The sequence below is a fragment of the Xiphophorus hellerii genome, chromosome 11 (genome assembly GCF_003331165.1).
Source record: "Xiphophorus hellerii strain 12219 chromosome 11, Xiphophorus_hellerii-4.1, whole genome shotgun sequence".
Lineage (NCBI taxonomy): Eukaryota > Metazoa > Chordata > Actinopteri > Cyprinodontiformes > Poeciliidae > Xiphophorus > Xiphophorus hellerii.
This window is the reverse complement of record NC_045682.1, coordinates 5,528,826-5,546,779: the sequence shown is the minus strand read 5'-3', so window position 1 is coordinate 5,546,779 and position 17,954 is coordinate 5,528,826. Positions and strand designations below refer to the sequence as shown.

At 38.3% G+C, this 17,954-nt stretch overlaps 1 protein-coding gene across 1 annotated transcript in view; it reads left to right on the top strand.

Annotated features, from left to right (window-relative positions):
• tecta (tectorin alpha) overlaps positions 1–10,050 on the top strand; it is a 36,494-nt gene extending 26,444 nt beyond the window's left edge. The window contains exons 16-24 of the mRNA XM_032575493.1: positions 23–303; positions 1,114–1,224; positions 1,298–1,500; positions 2,263–2,426; positions 2,898–3,146; positions 4,047–4,209; positions 4,302–4,386; positions 5,498–5,617; positions 6,825–10,050. Coding sequence (XP_032431384.1) covers positions 23–303; positions 1,114–1,224; positions 1,298–1,500; positions 2,263–2,426; positions 2,898–3,146; positions 4,047–4,209; positions 4,302–4,386; positions 5,498–5,617; positions 6,825–6,928 — 1,480 coding nt within the window. The 3' untranslated portion in view covers positions 6,929–10,050. The remainder of the gene's footprint in view (positions 1–22; positions 304–1,113; positions 1,225–1,297; positions 1,501–2,262; positions 2,427–2,897; positions 3,147–4,046; positions 4,210–4,301; positions 4,387–5,497; positions 5,618–6,824) is intronic.
• Positions 10,051–17,954: the final 7,904 nt, after the last annotated feature.

The window sequence follows — 17,954 nt, the reverse complement described above, 5'->3', positions numbered from 1 at the left end:
GCCAACTGTTTTTGTGTCCCAGTTGTGACGAGACCCAGTACGTGGCTTTAGCCCAGTCCTGTGACAACACGGCCGTCCTGGCGCTGCAGGGCGAAGAGGCCTGTCAGAAGCTGACCCAGCTGAAGGGCTTCTTCCAGCCGTGCCACGGCCTGCTGGACCCGCAGCCCTTCTACCAGTCCTGCTATCTGGACGGCTGCTACAACCACCGCAAGGCGCAGGTCTGCGGCTCCCTGGCAGCCTACGCCGAGGCCTGCCGCTCCCTAGGAACCCTGACCACCAAGTGGATCACCCAGGAGAACTGCTGTAAGAGCACCGTAGACAGCTGGTCCTGTCCGCTAGGGGGCGCCATTAGTAAAAGTTATGCAGTCAAAAATTATTAATGGGAATAATTTGGGTTATGTAGCCTGTCATAAGAAATAAAATGCAGGTAAATTTTTCAAAGGCTTATTTTCACTATGTCATTCATCCATTTATAAAGTTAATTTCAAACTATATAATTAGTTAGCAAGCTAAATAATTAGCTCCAAGCTTAATGCTTGGTAAGCGAGCTCAATATTTAGCTCCAATGTAAATATTTAGTTTAATGCTAAATATTTAGTTTGACTTTAAATATTTAGCTCTAAACTAAATATTTAGTTTGACGCTAGATCTTTAGCTCCATAGTAACTAAAGATTTAGCTTGCTCAGTTACAATTTGGTTAATAAGTTAAATATTTAGATCCAATCCAAATGTTTTCTTAGCCAGCTAAATATTTAGCTCCACTTAGTATTACACTAAATATTTAATTTGACACTAAATATTTATTTTTCTCACTTCATATTTAGTTAAACTAAATATCTAGTTTTAACTAAATATTTAGTTTGGAGCAAAATATTTAAGTTGAAGTTGATCCACTAAGTGTTTAGTTTGAAATTGTGATGTTTAATATGGTGAAAATGAGAGGCCAAAGAACCCAATTTATTTCTGTTAATTCTTGGCTCTGTTGTAGTTTTACTGTTTTTGTAAAAAAAAAAAAAAAGTGATAAATCTGAGCAGTGTGAACACTTTCAGGTTGATTTCTGACCTTTCTGTGTGAGTGCGACAGCTAACATTGTGTGCTCACCTGTCTTTAGCAGAATGGATCTACGACCCGTGCGCCGGAGAAATCTGCACAAACTTCACCTGCGAGTTGGAGAACGGCGGCGACCTGTGCGGCTGTCCGGAGCTGCCCACCAACCCTGCAGGTGAAGCTCCCGCCGCGTCACAGCGTCCACACCTGCCAAACACACCTGCGCTTCATGTGAATGTGTCCGGCAGGTGAGGACGACATCATCCAAGCGGAAGTGAACTGCAAGCACGCCCAGATGGAGGTCTCCATCTCCAAGTGCAAGCTCTTCCAGCTGGGCTTCGAACGCGAGGACGTGAGGATCAACGACGAGCGCTGCGCCGGCATCGAGGGCGAGGATTTCATCTCCTTCCACATCAACAACACCAAAGGCCACTGCGGCTCCATCGTCCAGGTGCGCTGCTGCTCCTGGAGCTGGGGGTGATCAAATATCGTCTCGTTTACGGTCAAACCGGTGGATCATTTGACTCAGAAAAAATATTTTGCGATATCAAAAGACGACGTCGTATAACAGAGCCTGACCTGAGCAGCTCCGTCATTTTCCACACAGAAATAAAAATGAACAAAGTTTCTGACCACAAGCTCAGAAAACGGCCGCAAAAACGGAAATTATCAGGATTTTTAAAATTATATTTATTTGTGGATAATTTTTAAAAGGAAGATTTTCTTTTATATTAAAAGAAGAATCTTGGTTTTGCACATAATGTTTGAGTTGTTAAAGAAACATGAGGAAAAACTAATGCTCTGTTTTCATTTGTGTATTTAAATACTTTTATTAACACTTAGTAGCTGATTTTTGTTGGGTTTATTTTGGCCAGTTTACATTCATACTTAAGTTTATTTTAAAAGATTACAAACTTAAATCTTACTTGCTTGTCTATTTTATATTTTTTTTGTTGCACTAAATGTGTTGTGTGATATTGTACGTATTTATGTGCAAATATTTTTTTTATTCTGATGATATAAAGTAAAACAAAAAAAACTGTTTTGAAGTTACACATTTGCTTGGCCAAACCCAGTAGAACAAAAGCAGAACATGTGGATTATTGTCTGTTTTTGGATTATTTTCTCTGTTTTTGTAAATCTCGCCCGCTCCTCCTTTAACTGAATGTTTCTGGGCTGAAAGTGTTCATTTTTTTTATTTCGTCCCCTGCAGTCTAACGGCACGCACATCATGTACAAGAACACCGTCTGGATCGAGAGCGTCAACAACACCGGCAACGTCATCACCAGAGACAAAACCATCAACGTGGAGTTTTCCTGCGCCTACGAGCTGGACCTGAAGATCTCCCTGGAGACGGTCCTGAAGCCCATGCTCAGGTCTCGCTCACACGCAGCACCTGTCCAAAAATAAAACCTCAAAAAAAATCCTTCAAGTAATTCAGCTTTTATTCCGGCTTCATGACATCAGGCTGAGAAATCCAAACATTTACTGAGTGGGGAAGAAAAATCCCACATTTTCTGCAAAACAACAATAATTTATGCAATAATTTAAACAACATTTAAAGTGCTTCACGGAGGGAGAAAGGGCAAAAAATTAAGAAATATATTAAAGTGCTAAAAGCAAAATTTAACGAAAATGTAAAGCAAATAAAACCTGAGGGATTATAGAAATGATCCAGTAAATTAATATTTGACCGTTTTTAGTCTTGATTAGAAGGAACCGGCAGATTCTGCACGACCCAGTAAAATTAGCAAGAGCTGCTTCTGAAATGATTATTACTATTACTGTTGTTATTATTAACATTATTTCAGGACAGAAATGTCTGATGCTTTCTGCTCTCCCTGCAGCGTGATCAACCTCACCCTGCCGACCCAGGAGGGAAACTTCATCACCAAGATGGCGCTGTACAAGAACTCGTCGTACCGCCACCCGTACCGGGAGGGCGAGGTGGTGCTGAGCACGCGGGACATCCTGTTCGTGGGCGTGTTCGTGGAGGGGGCGGACGTCAACCAGCTCATCCTCATCGTGAACATGTGCTGGGCCACGCCGTCGCGCTACAGCAGCGACAGACTGCGCTACATCATCATAGAGAGGGGGTAGGCCTCACCGGGTTCAACAGGTTCACTTAGTCAGCAGAAAGCAAAACCCAATAAATAAAATTTCTTTTATTTTAATTGTTTTTTGGAGCAAGAAAATAATTCCGCCCACTTCTGATGACGCCCTGGGCAGCTGCCTGTTTTTGCCTATTTCAGTTCTGTTACATAAAATCAAGATGAAAATTCATTAAAATATGTATTTATAATGCAGTTATTGCTGCCATATTTTGTTGCTTTTAAGGGCTGGAACCAGAAGTGTCATGTATTATATAAAAAGACACACATGTATGTTTTTTTTCCCTCACTGTCTGACCTGAAATCAGAATAAACTTTTTCTGTTTTAGGTAATTTACGATTTCCAATGGTTTCCCTATTTGCTAAATTCCAGAATAACAAGCAAGTCGTTTTTTAATCTGATTTTCATTACTTTGTGTTAAAATTAGACGAAGATAAACAAAGTAAATACCTAAAAATTTTAATTTTTAAAGGAAAAAAAAAAAACTACCCAAACTGGCCTGGACTTGTATGAAAAAGTAATCACACCCCAAACCTCAGAAACGTTGGTAACGGAAACCATCAAATGTTTCTGGTAGTGAGCATTTAGCATCACTATGGATGACCTTTGACCCTCTCTGCTTTTGCTGAATTGGTTTAGTTCAGTTTTCCAACAGGAACTGTCTGATTAAGGTATAACACAGCATCGTCACACCATTTCAGACTTTAACTAGGCCACCCAAAGCCGTCATTTTGCTGTTTCTGAGCCATTCAGAAGCATGAAAGAAGCCCAGACTGTTTTACAAGACAAACTATTTCCAAAAACTTAGAATAAATCACTCCACTGCTTATTTTACCTATAAAAACTTTGGCTCGTAGAGGCTGATGCGTTTTTTCCTCCTCCAGGTGTCCGAACACGAAGGACAACACCATCGGGATGGCGGAGAACGGCGTGTCCCTCACCTGCCGCTTCCACGTCACCGTCTTCAAGTTCATCGGCGACTACGACGAGGTGCACCTGCACTGCGACGTGTCGCTGTGCGACTCGGACACCAACGCCTGCAAAGTGGTGAGAGGCTCGAGGAAAGACGCTCGGCGCCAATCGGAGCGCTCTCCCAACCGCTTTCCGTTTCAGTAAAGCTGTGTGTCGTCTTGGTCCAGAACTGTCCACACAAGAGGAGGATGTACTCGGAGGACAGCGAGCACAAGGAGCACATCCTGTCAGTGGGACCCATCAGGAGGAGAGGTCAGAAAACCGCATTTCACCAAAATTAACTTTTAACATGGATCCTAAACTCCTCTGGGTCTGGAGGACGATGAGTCCAAATCCAGCTGCTGGCAGCAGCAACAACCAGCCCAAATGATTCCCTCTGTGAGAGCAGCCGAACCTTTTCTATTAAAAAATAAAAATAAATACAACAAAATTTAACGAACCTTTTCTATTAAAAAGCAGCTAAACTTTTACTGTTTATATTTCAAAAAACCTGAACTTTAAAAAGTAAATGAAAAAAATTATTTAAAAAAAAGCTTTTCCCCTTTTTCTTTTATTCAAAATCTAAAGCAACTTATTAAAATAGATTGTGTTTTTTAAGTAAATCAATTTCTTTAATGGTTTAAAATAAAACCTGCCAGACTTTTTTCTTTTATTTAAAAAATGTTTTTTAAATTTAAAACATGATTTCGATTTTTTTTCTTTTTTTTCGTGAAAAAAAGAAAAAAATACAAATGATTTTAAAAACAGCTGAACTTTTATTTTTAAGATAAACATGTAAAAATATCAACAACGGAACTTTTTTTCTTTATTATATAAAGATTTAAAATAAAAGGGAAATTCATTATTAAAAAACAGTGGAACTTTTTTCTTTAAATATATAAAAATTGCATTAGAAAAATTTAAATACCTTTTAAAAACACTAAATTTTTAAGGTGCATTCAGGTACAACTCGTACACTGGAGCGTCTATATATCAAAACAACTCCAAAGTGATGTAAACATCTTTTATTCTGACGCATCAGAGCGTCTAAAGAACCTCCACCAGTTTCAGGTGGTTTTATCATTTAATTAATCCAGGCATTAACTGAAACCTGATCATCCTTAATTATTCACAATAATCAAACCAAATCTCCAGTCAGCTCTCTTTTTGAAGTTATAAAACAAAATAAAATTAATTTAAGAAATGTTAAAAAAAGAATCAGAAGAAACTTTTTCCAATAGTAAATAAACTGGAAGAAAAACTTTACAAAAATAAACCAATAAATGTTGAATCAAAGTAAAAACTTGACAGTATTTGTTTAAAAGCAGCTTTTGTTTTTTCTTGTTTTTTTTATGTCAATGACATCACTTCCTGTTTCCTCCAGAGTCCGACTGGTGTGAGGAAGACAACGGTGGCTGTGAGCAGATCTGCACCAGTAAGGGAACTGGGCCCATCTGCAGCTGTGTGACTGGGATGCTGCAGCCTGATGGGAAAAGCTGCCGCAGTAAGAAAGACACAAAATGTCAGAAATCACCTTCGATCTGCAAACATTTAGCCACCGAGTCTGATCTGAAATGTCCTAGTTAAAGATTGAAAATGAATTCCCTTGATTCTCCAACAAGCTTCCACATGTATTAGAATATTTATCTGGTTAAACTGTTGCTACAGCCTCAGTGTTCTGTGTTTTTGCCTCCTTAATTGCACCTTAAACTGTTTTGCAGTGGGGTTCTGTGAAGTAGTTGTCAGTAGACAGTAACTTGCGTGTAAATTCCCACATCACACGGCAGGAACGAACCCGATCGAACCGTTATACCTAGGATTTCTGTCGGCTAATGTGTGGCCTCTCAGGTTTTGAAAATGGGCCGACAATCGGCCGACAGTTGAGCCTTTTTTCATTCAGTGTCATTAACAGAAAGAGAAAAAGACTGGAAGAGACGATAATGCCGATAATTAAAATGAGGTTGATAGTTTTAATTTATCATACTATTAATTGATTTATCGTTTATCGTGACAGGCCTAGTCACTTAAATTTCATAGTAAAGACGACAACAAACACCCAGTTACTTTTACTTTAGTAAACTTCATTAAATAAAGCTAAAGTTTCTGAAGAATGAGCGACTCACACACATCCTGTCGTTTAGAATAAAAACAAAAGAATCCAAAGATTACAGGGAAAAGGGCAAATCTGCCGTATCTTGTGTTTCAGATCTTATTTATTTTTATTAAAATATTGAGTTGCTTGTCCAAATAAAACAAAAATATTTTTTAAAAGTTTCTGCTTTCAATGAATCGCTCGCAGACATTTTTGGACAGGTTGTTGTAATCGACACCTGCAGGATGCAGCGTTCCCACGGTAACAGAGGGGAAAAATAACTCCTTCCTGTGGGAAAACATCTCAACAACGCAAATAATTTGCTCTGCAAACATTAATACATACATGAATTACACAATATAACATGGAAAAAGCAAACAAAGTGTTTATAAGAACATGCCATCCACTTTTTAAATGCTTTTTTGTATGTCTGCTGCCTCAAAATAACAAATATGAGCTTGTTTCACTCAGAGAACGGAGAAAACGTCACAGAAATTAAAGTTAAGCCATAGCTGAGTTCTGCGTGTTTGTTGAATGTGTGAAGCATAAAATCTGAATCTATGAATAACCGGGGATTATTTGCATATCTGACGGTTTTGTTCTGGTTTTGGTTCTGCAGCTCTGAGCTCGTCCTGTAAGGTCGCCCCTGCTCTGCCTCTGCTGGGCGCCAGCGCCGTAATCTCCATCATCCTCACCCACTTTAACTCCTTCATCGTCTCCTAACAGCCACAGCAGCCAAACGCCAAACAGGAAAGACTTGAAGACGAGGCGGGGATTTGAATTTCTGGGTGCAGATGTGAAAATAGCTCTTTGTAGAACTCTGTAAAGCTTCTGTTCTTTAGATTCATCAGGATTTCTAATTTAAAGTGTGTAGAGGTTGTTTTTTAAAAAAATTTTTTTTTTTTTTAAAGTTTCTGATTGTTTTCCTTTTTTATGGAAGTATTGTGTTAATAATAATCACCACCAGATGGCGCCAAAGAAGCAAACATCTTCAAATCTAAACAGTGGAATTTGAGGTGGATTAAATGTGAAAGTCAGGGAGAGATAGTGATTAAATTATTATAAACTACATTTCTTGGTGAAATAAAACATGATTGGATAGTTTGACAGTCAGAACTGTAAGAATAAAATCTGAAACTGGCCTTTTTAAGTGTTACCTCTGGCATAACAGCCGCATCTACAATAAACACTCAATGAATTGAGTCACAGAATGACATTTTTGTTGCAATCTGTTTTCCATTTGTTCAGATAGTTTGTGAGGATTTTCTTGCAGCATCTCCAAGCTGAAGTTCTGTTGAACTGGGAAATGTTGACTTCCCAGTCACAAAAATCAACTGGAGCACCCTCCCAGATTTCTCACTGGGAAACTAGGAGCTACTCCGACTACCCCCAGCTACGACTTGTAAGGCTAACTTTACGTTTCAATATGGCCGCTCCTCGCATCAACAGGAGTTAAATGACGTGGAATACTTTTTATTTTCCAGGACACACGTGTCTTGTTTAGTTTAGCTAATTTAGCTAGCTGCAGTTAATGCTAGCTAAACTAAACCTGAACTGATTTATTTTAGCTATTTTAGCTAACTACAGTTAGCTAAATTAACATAGTTTAGCTAAACTTCTTTAGCTAACTATGACTACATTATCTAAACTACAGTTATCTAACCCCCTACAGTTTAGCATACCTAAACTGTAGCTAAACTGTAGCTAGCTTACCTAAACTGTAGCTAGCTAAACTAGTTTAGCTAATTCCATCATCCTTATATTTTCACACTCATATTTAGTTTAGCTAAGCTAGAAACTACAATGGCTCTAACACACCATCATACATTTCTTCTCTCAGTCCAGAAAAAATTAAGAGCCACTAATGATACCTGACCTTTACAAAAAAAACTTGTGTTGTTAAATAAGTGTAACTAAAATAGATTATCTAAGCTAATTTAGTTTAGCTATATCTAAACTAGTTCAGTGTAGTTCACTCTAAACTGAACTAAACAAAAAATGCTATTTGTAAATAAAAGTAAAGCTTAAAATTATGTACGTAGAGGAACTGCAAACAATGTGTATGGGGGCCGCCATGTTGAAATTCCGACTTTTCAACTGGAACGCTGTTAACTCTGGTTGGACGTCAAACCCAGCTCCAAGTTACGACTTCAGGGGCAACGGGAAGTCATGGTTGTTTTGAAGCATTCTGATTAGCTGACAGGTTTATCTTTTGCTACACTGCCCCCTATGGGTTTGGCATATTTGCAACAAAACTCAGTGTCAGATTAAAAAAGGTGTTTAGTAAAACAACCCCTGTAATCTCTGCTGATCTTCTGAAACTGGCTAATCCTCCAAACAAAAGCTTTTATTTAACAGACAGGCTCTTTGTGTTCATGTCCCATTTCTTAGTGGAATATTTTAACCACAACCCAGCTGTGACTTAATAGCAAAAAGGCCAGAAGGTCAAATCCAGACAACCAGATTCACCCCAAACAACAACACGGCTTAGAAAAGCTTTAAGAATTATTAGGTCCTTAAGTTTGACCTAAATAGCTATTTAGGTCAAAATTAAGCCCATTTGTCTGGTCATTTTTTTCTTTTATTTTAGAATAAGAAAAAACACAAAGCCATTTTAAAAAGAGGAAGGATTTTTCTTCTGTTTAAAATAATAAAGAGGAGCAGATAGTTTCTAACTTTTAATGGCGTAAAATAGATCTGCAGCAATATTACGGATACTTTTAGTTGATAGCAGGTTCAAGTGGCAAAACAGGCTGCAAATAATGCAAACTCCAAAACGTACCAAGATAAAACAAATACGACAGAAAAATACTGCAATCACAGGAAATGGAAGCAAGAAAGGAGAAATGGCAAAAATAACAGCAAGTATAAAACTCTGCAAACTTGTTCAATAAAGTAGAAGTCATCCACACCACTAGGGGGCGACAGCACTTAGGATCAGACCTTCAGGAAAGACGGGATGTCTAGGCAAAAGCTGGAGGACTAAAGTAAACTTTATTAATACAGAGGAAAATATGAGCTGCTCACAAACCATCCATAAAAATACATTTGTAACATATTTTAAAAATACACAAACATATATAAATACTACAACAAAGGCAACAGAAGGAAGAAATCAATTTCCCTAATTTTCACTCTCCCCTATTTATGTTATTACCAGCTCTTTACTCCCCCTATTGGTGTGGAGTTTGCAGCCATGTATACCTGCTGTTTTTTTTTTTGTTTGTTTGTTTTTTTGCTTTTTGCATAATTTTTTCCTGTGGTTGCATCATTGCGTTTGTGAGTTTTTGGAGTTTGGATTCATTCTGTTGAAGAAATTCAATCAAATTATTCCACGAAAGGCTGAAAAAATGACTAAAACCTGCCACTTTTACAAAAAAGTATCCATATTTTAAAATATCCTGTATCATTTTAGGCCAAAGTTGTTGGGAGCCTAAAAAGCTGCATTATGTCCAGGAGGAAAACGTTCTGCGAAAGTTAATGAGTGAAATATTTATGTGTGAGAAAACCACCTTGTGGAAATAATAGGACGTAAACATAACCCAGAATATGCTTGAGTTTTGCTTCATGATGCTGAGTTTTTCCCCTCTCTGAAGACTTTCTCCAGTTTCCCATGAAGGCCGGTCATCTGATACGGAGGGAAAGTAAAGTCCTGCATTCCTAACAATGTGTCCGCTTGTCTCCTCCTCACCTTACCAAACTGCAGTGACGGGTGAAAGTTTAATTCGGCGGCTGAGCCTTCCTGCTGCTTCCTGTGTACAGATGTACAGTCCTCTTCATTTAAAACCTGTTTTTTATTGTTTGAGCAGAAACAGCTTTCCTTCAATAAATGTTCTGAAAATCCATAGCAGTGCTTTTGATTTCTATTTGTCTGATTATGACACCGCCGCACACCCAACCCCAGCTGAGTAAGCACACATTCACGCATCTATAATTAAAGGCTGCATTTTTTTTTATCCGCTCCCAGTTTCAAACATGTAAAACAGGCCCAACATCTGGCTCTCTGTCATGTTTTGATCAATGTGTCTCTAGGATACTGTTACCAGGCGATAAATCAGTAAAAACCAACAACTTCACACCTTCGCAAAGCATCCTCAGTTACTTTATTGGAGCAGAATTAGGTCACGTTTTAAGCAAAGCCAGCGATGGGTGGCGTCTGCATGGCAACGGAATGATTAAAGAAGGATAAGGAGATGAACTGAGAAACGACTGTACAACAGAAAAACTCAATTTGAGGATGTTTGGAATAATTTTATGAAGAGTTATTGGTTGCTTCTTGTCAACACAAACCTCTGCATCAATTCATAAATACTTTCATTACCTCTAAGAGTAACTACATGTCGTAACTATCAAATTTCTTCAAAAAGTCGTGGCTAGTTTTGAGGAATGGTCTCCAGCAGCAGTCAGTCTCGCCATGAATCTAAAGAAGCCTCTGACTGAAGACTGTTTCTATGCAATTTGCAGATTTTTCTGAGTCTGAAAATTGTCTCATAAATTTTCAGAGTCAGAAAAATCAACAGAAGCGCCATCCGAAGACCTCCGGTTACCCCGGTTACGGCTTGTAAGGCAAGCTTCGTATGTCAATATCGCCGCTTTTCACGTCAACAGCAGTAAGCTGTGGTGGAAATGTTTAATTTACAAGACATATGTGTAAGAGTGCGAGTGACTTCAATGCTACATGTAGCCTCTGCTGCTAACTGAACTAGCTAACAGAGGTGTTTGCTTTTGGAAAGTAAAGGTTCTTTTTTACGACAGTATGAACATTTTGATTTTGATCTTTTCACCCCCGAAAAAATCCAATCTGTTCTGTTTCCAACTGTGGAGCCAAATCATATCTGATTGTTTTTAAAACGTCTGCAGTCTGAACAGTCATGTCGCATTTTATCCGACTTTACCGTCATAATTTTACACCAGAAGAAGAAACAACAGCCGTAAACCGTTCACAAAGAAGTCTGATGGTGGCCGCATTTAATACCATACCATACCAACTTTATTTATAAAGCACTTTAAAACAACCACAGCTGATACAAAGTGCTGTACATCAAAACACAACATAACAATTAAAAAAAACATAAAATAAAAACTTACAGTTTAAAAACAAAAACATACAATTTAAAACTAGATCCCGCTAGAGTTGAAAGCCAAATAAAATAGATGGGTTTTAAGACGAGCTTTAAAAATAGCTAAAATAAATGGAATAGCTAAAATAAATGGAAAAACCAAACTACTTTGACTTCTTTGACTTTTCCAACAACGTTAACTGGAACGCCGTTACCTTGAATTTAGCATTCTTCCCCGCTCTGAGTTCCACCTTCAGAGATAAATGGAGCGCAGCAACATCCTCATGACCGCCATGCTAACATGCTACCAGCTCAATGTCCGTTCAGCAGACGCTCTGGTTAAACCTGTCAGGCCGTTTCATAGAAAGATGTTGGAGTAGGGGATAAGATGGATTGAAGACGGTTTGAACGTCCTCCTTTTCTCTCTGCTTTTCAACTCCTCTGGGGTTTGGGGTCAAAGTTCAGGGATTATTTGACCTTTTTGAGAGACTTATCAGTTGTGTCGCCTTCCTCGTTTCAGACCAAATAACGGCTTTTGCTTCGTCACATGAGCTTTCTGGCCAAAGGGCTTCGCTGTTTCCAGTAAACACAAACCAACCTGGACCCGAGTGGAAAAGTAATCACACCCTAAACCCAGCAGCTGGTCCATCCAGCTGCCATGCTGCGGTTCTGATACCTGCTAACGAGTCGCTAACGTCACCCTGGACGACCTTTGACCCACTCTGCTTTGCTGCACTGATTCAATTCAGACACAGTGGAAGGTTTTCCAGCATCGCCGGTCTTTACGAGGTCAGTTAACGCCACACCGTTACAATTAGATATCCAGACTTTGACTAGACCGGAGAGAAAATGTGTTGTTTTTTTTATCTGGTGTTCTGCTGCAGAACCAAGTTTGGTTGAATTTCACAAACTGAAGGTCATCCTGAAACAGGCCCAGAGCATCACACTGCCACCACCGTGTTTGACTGCAGGTACGATGTTCTTTTTCTGAACTGGTCTTAATTTTTACCTCTCTGTCTTTCCATGTTTTTAACCATGACCTTTGACCTCAGCTGAGACAGTGAGGCCTGGTGTGGTGACTAATGAGCTTATTAAAATTATTTCATGTTTGTTTCAACAAACCAAATTGAAATATTTGCATTTTGTACAAACTCAGCTAATATTTTTCTGATATAAATGATTATTTTTTGATCATTTTAAATATTTATACTGCTTAAGCAAATGGATAAAAAAGAAGGGATGAATATTTTCTCACTGCACAGAAAATATTCAAATTCATGAGTCACTGGGTTAAAAATTAACTGAATAATTGTTTAATCTTCTTATTGATTTGAGCTCTGCTTGATGACGGTTAATATTTGTTCATTGGTTTTAACTTTTACTGTTTCTGATGCCAATTAAAGGTCACCACAGTGAAAAGGTGAGAAATGAATGCGGGGTCTCCGAACTCTGTCACATGGGCCAAATAATTAAATTAAATTAAAAACAAACATTTTCTATTGTAAGAGTTTAACTTGTTTGCAAGAATTTAAACCCAATTAAAAACCAAAAACCTCCATCTCCATCCACCACCTGTGCTGTGAAGCCAAAATGTGTCACTTTATTAAATGAGGCCATTAGAAAGTGGGTCAGTTTGGTTAGCAGTTTATAATAACTGGCTTTGAATCCATAGACAAACCTTGTTGCTAACCAAAACAAGACCTGAGGCATTTAAAGCGCTGAACTCTTGCATTATGGGTAAATGTAACCAGAAGGTTACATCACTCTGCATAAAAATAGCTAATTTTTTTTAGCTAAATTAGCTAAATTCAAAACACAATATCCTCAGTTATCTCTGCTTGATAAAATCATTACACCTTATATTTTAGTAGAATAGTGCAGTCAGCTAATTTAATGTAACAACGAAAGAATTTTTACAAACATGGAAGAATAATTAATGACTTTTGAATAGTTTAATTACAATTCCAATCTGTTTTCAGTGTTGCTGATGCCACAGTGAGAAGCTTTTGTCACTTCTATCTTCAACTTGTTGAAAATCAAGTAAACTGAATGACTTTTGAATATTAAGTTATTATTATTATTTAAATTTACAGGTAAAAATAGATCATGATGGGATATCTAGTAAAACCTTTTTCTCTGCTGCTTACAGAGAAAAGTTTCTGCTTTCTGCCATCCACAGGTTGTCCTCTGGGTGGCAAAAAATAAATAAATCAAATAAAGGATTTTTAAAAAAGCACCAAAATAAAAAAATAAATTCAGGGAATCACTGATGAGGATCATTCCTTCAGGCTTTTGCTTCATCCTGCCGCCTCCATCTGTGAGCGGAGTGATTGCAAAGTTTACAGAGAAGAGTTGTGTGACTCCGCAGGAAGGCTTTCGACTGAACGGGGATCATTTTCTATCAGGGCGTGTTGTAACTATTCAGGAGGTTACGCTGACATTTATGATGATGATGATGAACCTGCGGTTTCACCCTTGAAATGAGTGATAACCGGTTTTATGAGGATAATCTGACTCCTTACATAAGGTGACATGAGCAGCTGATTATTAACCGGTGATTATCGGTGCTGGTGTGCAGGACGTGCCGTCAGCTGGGTTTATTCATCATTATGTTCATTAACGTCAACACCTTTATCGCCTCAGAGGTTCTGTTTCGCAAAGTTGTTCAGAAATTTCTAGAAATATAAATATTACCTCAACGTCTGTCAATAAACTCCTCCAGTTCCCTGTAAATTTAACTAAAACCAAGAGTTTTCTCTCCTATCTCTAAACCACTGCACAAAGGTCAAGGTGCTGATGATTTTACAGTCCTGACTCAGGAGTGAAGCTGCTAATTGCTGTCACAGATACTCCTCTCTGTCTGCCTGCGATTCATTCAGTGTTGAAGCAGAAGAACGAAACAAACCAGAAGAATCGGAGTCAGAACTGCTTCACTGGCCAAGATTTTACACACAAACAAGGAGTTTCACTTCAGGTTTTACATCGTATAACCTAATGTAAACTTTAAAGGAAATGAAATAATGATAAAGGAATGGATATGTTCATGTGTTTGCAAAGAAGAGTGCAAAAATTCAGTTTCCCAACAGAGTAGCTGAATACTGGAAGGTATTTATTGTGTTCAAAAGGGAGTGACGGTCAGGAAAAATGGCAGGTGAAAACGCATGAATGATGTAAACTATAAAAAATGCTGCAAAGTCCTCCACACCACTAGGGGGAGTCGAATACCATATCATTTAGGATCAGACGCTCAGCTAAAGTCCAGACAAATAAAATGTTACAGAGCAGCAGCATGTTGACATATGTAATATTACCGACTCCAGATGCCCCCTAGTGGTCAGGCAGCAGTGCTACGGTTAGCTAAAATATAGTCAATAGCATGTGGGGTATCACTAGCATGTGGACTAACAATGACTTACTCCATTTATTATTCAAGTATTATGTTATTATGTTCCAGCTAAAATTAGCTTTAATGGGGGCGTGCCGTGGTGGCGTAGCGGTTAGCGCGACCCGTATTTGGAGGCCTTGAGTCCTCGACGCGGCCGTCGCGGGTTCGACTCCCGGACCCAACGACATTTGCCGCATGTCTTCCCTCCTCTCCTTCCCTGTTTCCTGTCAGCCTACTGTCATATAAGGGACACTAGAGCCCACAAAAAAGACCCCCTGGAGGGGTAAAAAAAAAAAAATTGCTTTAATGTTATGGTTAGCTTGAATGCTATCACTAGTATGTTGACTACAAGTTACTAACTCAACCCAGTATGCAAACATTAGTGCTAAGGTTAGCTTAAATGATGCCAGTAACATTTAGAGTATCACCAGCATGTGGACTTACATTGACTTACCCCATTTAGTATGCTGAACAGAGCTAATATATCAAAAATTTGCTAAGAATGATTATTTTTAGCTTAATGCTAATTAGAGCTATCACTAGCATATAGACTGACTGGCATGTAAACTCTACCAGTAGGAAGTGAGATATCACTAGCATGTTGACCAAGAGTGCCTTACCCCACTCAGTATCCAAACAGTAGCACTGCAGCTCAGCTTCCTGGAACAGGAAGCCAGAAAAGCAGAAGTCTGTTTTTATATAATGTATCCTGCAGGGCAAATTGGGTTTCAACTCGATGCTAGAAAGCAAGGTGCAGCTGGTATTTACTTTAGGGATAATTCTTACCATATCCTGCAGGTGTGGCCTAATAATCCAATAATCCAGCAATTAGACGCTTTTTAAAGAAATGTGTTGCAACAGCAGAGCCTCAGTCTGGAATGTGACAAAGCTAACACGTCCAGTTTCCCCTGAAAGAGCTAATTATGGGCTTTCTGCTGAGATTCCTTCACTCACAGATCCTGTTGGGCTCGCTGGCAGATTACTCTGCTGTGAGGCCGTCCTGGCTCTGACAAAATTCATGCTCATAAGTTTTCCTCAGAGACATACAGTAGCTGGATGTTTCAGTGTAGAAAAACACCAGATTTTTCCAGATTACAGTTTGCAATGTTGCCCTTTTGTTGTAAATAGTTATTTTCCTTCCCCAATGCTGTGCAGGCAGAGCCACACATGCTAATAAGTGGCACATTTTCACTGTCACTTGTTGCGTAACTGAGGACTTTTTGACTTTGTCTCCAGTTGTAAAATCCTCTCCTCTTTAGCTATAAGATTATAAGTCTGTGGAGAACATTAAAGGGCAATTAAAGTGCTTCAAGGCTGCTGTCAAGTCTCTTATCAGAGTCAGAACTAGGTCAAAGCAGAGCCAAGGTCGCGAGATGAGCTGGGAATAATTAGCTCAGAACAATCACCGTTAGGCTATTTGGTTTCAGCTGCAGCTCAAACAGCAAACGCTGGATTTAATAAGTCGGCAGAAATCCTTCCAGTTCTGTCTGCTTTTTGCTCAAAGCGCAGCAGAAATCTTCCTCACAACAGCAGCTGCATCAGCTCCAATATTCTAACCCAGGCGAGGAGGAAAATTCACGTTTCTGCTCCCACCTGTCTGAATGCGGCGCGTAAAACCGTCTTAATATTGACCCAACTGCGACTACATCAACTAATCTCATCGAGGCGCCATGAAGGGAGAGACTGAAGTGACTGCGATTACTTTCCAAAGTTGTTTTTGCCAGTTTATTTATGGTTTCCACTTGTTCAAGTCAAGCTAACTTATTCAGCTAGCTAGTAACTAGCTACTAGAAACCGACCCAGACATCCTCCCTCCTGACACCTAAACGCATAATATATCAAAAAATAGCTACAAATGATTATTTTTAGCTTAAGGCTAATATTAGCATGAGGGCTATCGCTTGCACAAAGAGCAAAATATTTGCTAATGCTAAGGTTAGCGTTAGCATTATTTGTCATAAATGCCGTTTCTCTTTACGCCAAACCGTTTCTGTAGTAAATAAATAATTTATTTACTGTAAATAACTTCAGCTAAATAAAAATGATAATAGGCGACCGACTTAACGCGGGTTAACTTGCTCATAGGTTGTTTTGATGTCCATCATGGTGGAGTCACCAGCTCACCGATGCTAATGCTAACTCTTCTTTCTTCTAATATAGTAAAGTTTGTGGAATCCCTTCATTCCTCATTCTGATGCTACATTTGAACTCTACCAAGATGTCTCCACCTCATATAAATGCACTCAGCTGCTGCTTTGTAATTGACTCTTTTCTTGTCAGCAAGCAGCTGAACTGGTGTACCTAACAAACAGGCCAGTCAACGTTTATATAATATATGAGCTTGTATATATAATTTTGAAGAAAATGCACCATACAGTCAAATTTTACTTTTAAAAATAATTGATTCCGTTTTATAACTATTCCACATTATGGGGGAAAAAAAATCATTATTTTAATAAATTATGAAAAACTCAAAATTAATACAACATTTTTGACCAGGCAGCAGGAATGTTGCAGCACTAAATTCAGAATATCTTAAAACAATTGATATCTAAATAAATCTGCATTTAATGTGTAAAATTATAAGCGGCAGCTCTGATTTCATCCCGATACTTTATTCCTGCAAATGTATATAAAAATTGTCATATTTTAACTTTACAACAAGCCTCTACTTCACAATATGATTATTATATTCAGTTAATTAAAAGAAAATCTCAGAATGAAAGAGAAAAATACCATAAAATCAGAATAATCGATTACTAAAGTCATCTTTAGACATTAGAAAATGTTGGGGTTTCTTTTATATTTTAATGAAAAATAAACTGTTTTAGTTATAATCTGCCACGTCTGAATTTAGCTGTATTTTTCCATGGTATTTAATTACATTAACACAAAAATATTCAGATTTTATTTTTCTGTGTATATTTAAGTCACTTTTCCCAGAAGAACTTATATTTTTATTTGCCCTAGAAATTGAAAGAAGTGCATTTAGCTGCACTTAAGCAAAAAAAAAGTCATCATTAATTACTCGTATGTAGAAAACAGGAATAAAACAAGACAGTACCTAAATAAATAGATCTTTTTTAAACTTGTCAGAATATCTCAAAATAATGCTACATTTTTGTTATCTTTACTTTAAGTAGCTTTTAAAGACATATTTTAGATTTTTCTGTAGCTTTGTGGCAAGATTTCCAACTAAACGTCTCCGTTGACGCTGTATTTCCGACAGCACCTGAAGGCATCACCGGTGGATTTTCAGAGTGGGCGGGGCCGTTCGCGTCCCTCTGTAAAAACTGAGGCGCGC